The sequence below is a fragment of the Theobroma cacao genome, chromosome 9 (assembly GCF_000208745.1).
Source record: "Theobroma cacao cultivar B97-61/B2 chromosome 9, Criollo_cocoa_genome_V2, whole genome shotgun sequence".
In the NCBI taxonomy this organism is placed as follows: Eukaryota; Viridiplantae; Streptophyta; class Magnoliopsida; order Malvales; family Malvaceae; genus Theobroma; species Theobroma cacao.
In genome coordinates this window covers 31,636,745-31,645,779 of record NC_030858.1, presented here as the reverse complement: position 1 = coordinate 31,645,779, position 9,035 = coordinate 31,636,745, and the positions used below count along the sequence as shown (strand labels likewise).

General features: G+C 30.8%; 1 protein-coding gene across 2 annotated transcripts; it reads left to right on the top strand.

Moving 5' to 3' along the window:
- LOC18590048 (protein NRT1/ PTR FAMILY 5.10) lies at positions 5,407–8,774 on the top strand. Of its 2 annotated transcripts, XM_018127067.1 has the most exons (4): positions 5,407–5,628; positions 5,756–5,976; positions 7,546–7,554; positions 7,637–7,690. In XM_018127067.1, the coding sequence occupies exons 1-4, from the start codon at positions 5,526–5,528 to the stop codon at positions 7,661–7,663; spliced, it is 360 nt and encodes a 119-aa protein (XP_017982556.1). In that variant the 5' UTR covers positions 5,407–5,525; the 3' UTR covers positions 7,664–7,690. The 2 variants fall into 2 exon arrangements, with proteins under 2 accessions (XP_017982556.1, XP_017982555.1); XM_018127066.1 differs by having other exon boundaries at positions 7,546–8,774.

The window sequence follows — 9,035 nt, the reverse complement described above, 5'->3', positions numbered from 1 at the left end:
TTTGCAGAATTTTCAAAACATGACTTTTAACCCATTATGTTACCAAGTCACTGTGCATTTATTTAAAATTGATTGACAGCGCCCAACTTGTCTTGCTTTATTATGAGACCGTATGCATCTTGACAATGAGAGAAATTTAGTTCATGGAAGTAGTACATCGAGTAGGAGGGAGGATTAAATTTGAGAAATGAATGTTTGCGATTGCAATTTCTGAAACATGTGGAATCAACCAGACCCTTGCACCGAAGTACCAGCAACATATTGATATTTACCTACTTTTTGTCTTCAGTATTAATTGTGTATTAACGCTTGAACATCAAACAGAGTCAAATTGCACAGCACAACCTGAACCCATGTTAACCCGTTTACCATTTCAGCCAGAGGCGGAAGGTCATGTGCTAATGGGGGGCCATGGGAAGTAGAATATTTATGAGGTTGTGGTCCATTCAAAATTTTTGAAATTTTTTATTTATGTTATATCTTTTATATCCCTCAAAATAGTTTTTTTATTTAATAATTTATATAAATAAAAAATAATAAAATAATTCCATAAACTTTACTCAATTTTATCCTAATTCTTAATTAAGTTTCTTCACACCTCTTTCTCTTTCTCTCTCTTTCTTTTTTTCTTTTTCTTCTCTTTTGTCCTTTTATTTTTACTTTGCTCTCTTTTATATAATTCATCATTGAAATACGTTTAATTCTTTAAAAGAGATTTATGAACTTGGACAATGACCACTCACTACTATTATATGAAACTAAGAGAACGTAAAATTTTATTTTATTTTCATTTTTCTAATTATATTATTTAATTATTTATATATTTAATTATTGTGAGAAATCCTCTGTATATCGTATTTATATATTTATGCATTATAGTTTTACATTTAATAAGTTTAAATATAAATAAAATAAGAATATTAGATGTTAATTGCATTAATGTTTTTAATGTTTGATTAAAGTATGAGTAAGTTAAAACCAATTGATAAATTCTTTAAACGAAAATATGTAAATCGTCGAAATGATTTTCTTACACTTGAGTTACCAAGGCTAATAAAAATTGTGAAAAAAAGACTTCGGAACTAAATAGGTGATAAGTTTTTAGTAGAAAATTTAGTTGTTTATATTGAAAAAGATATTGTTAACCTTTTCAGTACAAAGTTAATAATGGATGAATTTGAATTTATGAAATATTGTCAAACACAATTTTCATAAAAGACTATTGTAAGTTCTTTTTTTATTTCTTTTGATTTACATGTTATATAAAATTGTCTATAAATTTTTTGATTGTTGGTTCAATTCAACGTATTAATTTTAAAAATATTTAATTTTTATTTTTTTTATGTTTGGCCCTCCTAACAAAAATTGGCTAGCTCTGCCTGTTCAAGATTGAATAGAACTTGGTCATTAGACCAAAGACTTGAGGTGAAAATTATCAGATTTGCGTGCAGAATTTTTTATTGGAAAAAATGAAGCACCGAACAACCAGGAAAGGGTTATCCAGAAGGAAGAAGAGGCGTAACAGTGGCCAGAAGAAACAGAATCCATCTCCGAGTGCAAAGTTGTCTAATATTATGCACAAGCCTTGACGAGTAAGAATGAAAAAGCAGAGCATATATCTGAAACAAATATGGTGAAAGCCTGCAACATTCAATCAAGCAAAAGGTGTATGGGTGAAATCAGATATGGGAATCTTCCTTAGTTAAAAACGATTGTGGTGGCTATTACAGAAAATCATGCGAGTCCCAAAGCATTTTCGAATATCCTTTTCGAATGAAATCCCTTTTGAAGAATTGAAGGAGAAAAATTGAGATTAGCTCAATAAATGGTTTATACCATTGGAACTATGGTCTAAAAATTTTATGAGTAAGCTCAATGATTAACCAAAATAGCTAGATAGACTCTTATTTTTTCATATAAATATATATATTTTTGACCATATCATTAACTTGACCATACGAGGTTTTAATACAAAACACACTTCTACCAACTTAATTACCCACCTTCATCTTTGTTTTTACATCGAAAAAATGCAGACAAAATCTTCGCTATTGATAATCTACGTGAATAAAATCATAAATTTTATAATTTAGAATTGGAAACATATTATCAATCTATTTTATTATTATAATTGCAAGCATATTCATTTTCATGATAATGTGATAAGTCTCTGTAAAAGGGGTTCTTGTGATAAGAAGATGAAGCATTGCAAACAAGTAAGGGATGTATCGGAGGTGACGGAGAGGAAGATTAGAGCAATTCTTGAAGTATTAAATGTTGTGGTAGGTGGAAGAGAATAAGAAAAGAATAGGTGTCCTAAATGAGAATAGGCTAGAGAGAAAAGCTTTGAGTAAGAGTCGAGTAATTCTGAAAATGGAGGAGAAAAGTCTCATTCTTTGAATTGTGAAGGCTCTATATATAATGTCAGAAGTAATGGTTACAAAAAAATATTTTAATATACATAATGAATGATACCATTAAAGAGAAATTTAATGTTAAGTAACCGTTACTGAGAGTTAATATTGGGTAACAGTTAGAAACTTATTATGTGACTGTTGAAGTAATTATATTTAATGAGAGTAAGAGCTGATAGAGAAGAGCTGTATGTGAACAGGTACAAGAGAAGAAGCTATATGTGAATAGATACAAGAGAAGAAGGTGTATGTGAACAAGTATACGATAACAAGATAGGAGGGTGAAATACTTGTACTTCAGGAAAAAGTTAAGAGGAAGACCTCTTAATAATCTCTATATCTGAGCCATCAAGCCAAACTCTCTGGAACATCTCAATATGAAAGTAACCCATGAATCCTTCTACCTATGCCGGATTACTTCATTACCATCTATGTGAAATTGTTATTCTGTGCGAAGTAGAATTGTTCCTCATAGAGTAATGCTTCATTTATTTTATTTGTTCTGCGTGAAGTAGTGCTTCACTTGTAATGGTTGTTCTCATTGTTCTTTATATAATGTTACACAATAAAATAATTTTTCAGATAATAAATATTAATCAAAATTAATTATCTACAATCTCCTTTGGATGGGAGGTTTTTGTCCGTAGAATTTTCAAAACATGACTTTTAACCCATTATTTTAGCAAGTCACGGTGCATTTATTTAAAGTTGACTGATGGCGCCCACCTTGACTTGCTTTATTATATGACCATATGCATCTTGACGTTGAGAGAAATTTGGTTCACGGAAGTAATACATCGAGTAGGAGATTAAATTTGAGAAATGAATGCTTGTGACTGCAATTTCTAAAACATGTGGAATCAACCAGTCCCTAACAAGAAATAACAGCAACATATTGATATTTACCTACTTTTTGTCTTTAGTATTAATTGCGCAGAGTCAAATGGCACAGTACAACCAGAGCCCATGTTAACCTCGTTTACCATTTCAGCCAAGGGCGGAGGGTCATGTGTTAATGGGGGCAATGGCCACCACAACCCCCCCTCTCTCTTCCCCCCCCCCCCCNCCCCAATTTTTGGAAAATTTTAATTAGTATATATATATATATATATATTTGATTGTTATGGGAAATAGAATATTGATGAGGTTGTGGTGCATTCAAAATTTTTGAATTTTTTTATTTATTTTATATTTTTTATATCTCTCAAAATATTTTTTTATTTAATAATTTATATAAATAAAAAATAATAAAATAACTTCGCAAACTTTACTCAATTTGACCTTAATTCTTAATTAAATTTTTTCACACCTCTTTCTCCTCCTATTCTCTTTTGTTTTTTTATTTTTACTTTACTCTCTTTTATATAATTTACCATTGAAATACACTTTATTCTTCAAAAGAAATTTATGAACTTGAACAATGACCACTCACCATTATTATATGAAACTAAGAGGAGGTAAAATTTTCTTTTATCTTCTTCTTTCTATTTATTTTATTTAACTATTCTGTAAAATCTTGTATATCGTATTTATATATTTATACATTATAGTTTTATATTTAGTATTTTAAGTTTAAATATAAATAAAATAAGAATATTGGATATTAATTGCATTAATTTTTTTAAGGTCTAATTAAAGTATGTGTAAGTTAAAAACAATTGACAATTTCTTTAAAAGAAAATATGTAAATTGTCGAAATGATTCTCTTACACTTAAGTCACCAAGGCTAATGAAAATTGTGAAAAAAGACTTCGAAACTAAATGTGTGATAAGTTTTTTGTAGATAATTTAGTTGTTTATATTAAAAAAGACATTACTAACCTTTTCAGTACAAAATCAATAATAGATGAATTTGATTCTATGAAATATCATCCCACACAATTTTTCTAAAAAGACTATTATAAATCTTTTTGTTCTTGTTTTTTTTTATTTACATGTTATATAAAATTATCTATTATGAATCTTTTGATTATTGATTAAATTCAACGTATTAATTTTAAAAATTTTTAATTTTTATTTCTTTTCGTCTTTGATCCTCTTAAGAAAAATTGGCTAGCTCCGCCCCTGTTCAAGATTGAATGGAGCTTGGTCATTAGACCAAAGAATTGAGGTGAACATTATCAGATTTGGGTGCAGAATTTTTTATTGGAAAAAAGAAGCACTGAACAACCAGGGAAGGGTTATCCAGAAGGAAGGAGAGGTGATTACAGTGGCCCGAAGAAACAGAATCCATCTCTGGGTGCAAAGTTGTCTAATATTATGCACAAGCCTTGACGAGTAAGAATGAAAAAGCAGAGCATATATCTGAAACAAATATGGTGAAAGCCTGCAACATTAAATCAAGTAAAAGGTGTATGGGTGAAATTAGATATGAGAATCTTCCCTAGTTAAAAAAGATTGTAGTGGCTATTACAGAATATCATGCGAGTCTCAAGCATTTCTTAATATCCTTTTCGAATGAAATCCCTTTTGAAGAATTGAAGGAGAAAAATTGAGATTAGCTCAATAAATGGTTTATATTATTGGAACTATGGTTTAAAAATTTTATGAGTAAGCTCAATAACCAAAGTAGCTAGATAGGTTCTTATTTCTTCATATAAATATATATATATATATATATATTTTTTAACCATATCGTTAACTTGACCATAAGAGGTTTTAATATAAAACACACTTCTACTAACTTAATTAATTAGCTACCTCCACCTTTGTCTTTACATTGAAAAAATGCTGACTAAATCTCCACTATTGATAATCTACGCAAATAAAATCATACATTTAGAATCGGAAACATATTACCAATATATTTTGTTATTATAATTTCAAGCAGATTCATCTCCATGGTGATGTGACAAGTTTCTTTTGGATGGGGGCCTTTTCTTCGCAGAAGTTTGAAAACATGACTTTCAACCCATTATTTTGCCAACTCACGGTGCTTTTATTTAAAACTGATTTACGGCATCCACCTTGACCTGCTTTATTAGAAGACCATATGCGTCTTGACGTTGAGAGAAATTTAGTTTCTTAAAAGGTTAAAATGGGAGGACTTGGATGCCCAGTTTAATTCGTGGAAGTAATACATCAAGTAGGAGGGAGGATTAAACTTGAGAAATGAATGGTTGCGACTGCAATTTCTATAACAACTGCTTCTCTAGCAAGTGGACTTGGGCGTCCAATTACGTTCGCTTCTCTAGGGGTGCCCTATTCATCTCAGGTATCTTCGCTATTCTTGAATAGGAAGGGCTAAAAGAATTCCAAAAGAAATATGGTACTAGCTAGTATTCGTTATTAATTGTTACACTGACATAATTTTAATGGATGACTACCATTTCCGATGATAGGTTTGCTTATGAGTGACGCGTTTGTAGACAACGCATTTAGAGCTTTCTTGATATCGTATATCCAGTTCATTTGGGTCAAGTCGTCTCTCCGAAAAGCTGCAGCCTTTGCAAATGCCTTTGAAGGCGTAACAATGTTTACGTCTATTGTCCTCGACCACATCGCAGCTGATCGCATAGGCCAGTTCAAACTTCTCGTTTGCACCGTTCCAGCTTTGATCATCGTAAGTTTATTCTTCTTCTGGCAGCACTTGTCTCCGACTTACACTATTGTAGTTAGTTATATCTCAAACGAGTCTCCTCTTGACTTGTCCTCTGCATCTTTTTTCTTCACTCTATTTTCTTTGCACTTTAGATATTCTTATGATATTTTCAAATGCATCAATCAAAAGTTACATAGTACAATCGTAAATATGAACAGTATGAAATTAAATTTATATCATTCATATTCTTTCCATTCGAAATTCAATATTCACTTTAGACTTAACATAAGAGAGGATTAAGAATAACATTTTGGCTTTAGTTTATTTAATATACTTTTTATAACGTTGATTGATAAATTTTAGTTTTTTCAATATTAAAAAATAAAAAATATATTCAAAATTAATATATAACATAGAAAAAAGTAAGAGTTGTAAATGTTAAAAACGGAAAGTGGATATAATTATGGAACATATTAAAAAAGAAACTATGGACATTAAATCTGGAACAAAGATAGTAATTTTTTATCTGCATTTTTTTAATACTAAATCACTTACTCTATGAATTTAAAAACAAGAAATTAATTATTTACATGCAACACATGCAATCATGTGTTAAACTTTTTATGAAAAGCTAAAAAGAATTATTTTAATAATATCAGAAGTTTTCTAGAGTAGAAAAATTATTTCGGAAAATTGGGCTAAACAATTAATATTTAAATATGCAGTGAGTTACCTTAAATTTTCTTGTAGTTTGTGATCAAGAACATTTAATAATTCAATGGTAGAGGGCAGTTGCAAATATCCTTATTCTTTCTAACATTGTGTGTAAAAAAAAAGGGAATCTCATTTCGGTTAAGAAAACAAAAACAGAAGTCATTAATATAGAAATTTGTTGGGAGCACTACAACAAATTTGACCTAAGACAGCACATTTTTAAAATGTGCTACTAAAATTATTTTTAATAACATTTTTTTTTATATTTTTTAGAACAATTTTGTAAATCTAACCTCACTATATAAATTTTTAGATGCATTATGAATAAAATATAACGATAGAAATTGCATGCACTGCCAAAGGTTACATTTTTTTTTATTCCTACTAAATGTGAAAAAAATGAAGCTAAAAGTTTAAATAGCTACACTTTTTAAAATTCTACTATACAAAAAAATATGTCGCTTAAAAAAGTGTGATTAAAACTCAATTTTTTTGTAGTGGAGATAAACCATATATTGAACACAAAGATATCACATTAATCTAATTAGTTAATGGATTTTTGGATCTTCCATGTTTATACCATATTTTAGTGACGTGAGATACCACACTCAAATATATATCAACCTCAACAAACTCCCGTTCACTTGTGAGTAATGATCAGCTTCCATGCAAGCGAACAATGCTATTTTTTTGAGCAACCCATGCACCTTTTAGGCACGTACCACCATGCGTTATCCTGTGTCTAGGTTGTTGTATTAATACACCGCCATGTTTTTTCAAACAAATACTGCATCACCGTACTCGTCGCACTCAACTTCGTTGCACTTTCAATATCGCAAAAAACACTCACAATAATGATATTATTCTTTTTTTCAGGCATTACTGGTATTATGGCTTTCTAGTTGGCTTCTTGCTTCACATGTCAGCAATATTATATTTTACGTAGCATTAACGTTATTTATGCTAGGCACAGCGGGACAAGATGCTTCGTTGAAACCATTTCTCTATGACCAGTTTCGTGGGACGATGGACATTGATGAGACTGAGATAATGGAAGATCAGTTTTCCCAAAAACAACAGATGGAGAAATATGAGGATACATTTATTAATCGTGCTAAGTTTTGGACTAATATTGCAGCGTTTCTAGGAACCTTCGTGTCTTCAACATTTGCATCAAGCCTTGATTGGGATGAAACCTTCAAGGTTTCACTAATAATTGTCGTGGTAGCCTATTTAGTTTTCTGCTCTGGCAAGTGCTGCTATGACCATGAAGATCCAGTAGGAAAGACGGTTGCTGAACGAATGAATCAAGCAAAGCCCCTAGTAAAATTGCTACCTCTTTGGATAACATTCATCGTTTATAGTCTAGTGGAGGCAACGGGATACACTCTGTTTATAGAACAAAGTGAGAATCTAGATGATCGGATTGATCTTAGGATTCCTATATATTCATTCAATAGGATTCCTTTAACTTCATTCTATGTGCTTCAAACCTTTACAACCTTCATCATATCATTATTGTGCGATTTTCTGATAAAAAAATTCTGGAGTAGTGAAGAAAGCATTCAACATCGTGCCAGGTTTGTCAGAATTGGTATTGGAATGTTCTTTGCTATTGGGTGTTGCATAGCTGCTTGGAGAGTGGAGGTTCATAGATTAAGTTCAATCAGCAAATTTGAAAGTAAGGTTGGCCGAAGAATATCAGAAGATGACACAATTCCCATGACAATCTTATGGTTGGCTCCTCAATTTTTCTTATTAGGAATTGTGGAAGGAGTTATTGGAAAGGGACTGAAGTATTTGTTTTATGACAGAGTACCCGTTTCGATGTGGGTTCTTGAGTATCCATTTAATGGAGGTGTGCTGGGTTTTGGAAGATTCGTTAGTGTAATTTTACTTTTGCTTTCTCGACCCTGGATCGGCGACACCATAAACGAAAGTTATATGGACAAGTACTTGCTAATGTTAGCCATTTTAAATATTTTTACCTTGTTTCTATACATTTTTCTTACCTATAAGCATGATTGGAATGTAATAGTTCCACAGAACGAATCCCACGTGGCAATGGAAGAGCTTGCTCGCTCCCATTAAAAATTTCGTGCTCCCACGTTGTGTCTCCTTTGATTCTTTTTTACATTGTCACCTCAAGTGTACAAATATATATAACTTTTTAATGTTATTTATTTAGATAAAAGAATTGTATTTTTTTTAAAGTCGATAAAAGAAGTGTTGTTTGTTTAGATAAAAGAAGTGTTATCCTTATGATAATAAAAAGTTGACAAAACTATCTCACTTTTGAACTCTCTAATATCAACTTTTCGGATTGTTCATTTACTTTTCCAATTTTTTTTATTTAATCTTCTTTG

What these genes read in the sequence shown, in the direction of transcription:
- LOC18590048 (XM_018127066.1), top strand. Translation starts at nt 5,526, where the DNA reads ATGAATGGTTGCGACTGCAATTTCTATAACAACTGCTTCTCTAGCAAG. An exon ending in GGGTGCCCTATTCATCTCAG is followed by an intron (nt 5,629 to 5,755) that starts GTATCTTCGCTA and finishes TTCCGATGATAG; the next exon opens with GTTTGCTTATGAGTGACGCG. An exon ending in CCGTTCCAGCTTTGATCATC is followed by an intron (nt 5,977 to 7,545) that starts GTAAGTTTATTC and finishes TCTTTTTTTCAG; the next exon opens with GCATTACTGGTATTATGGCT.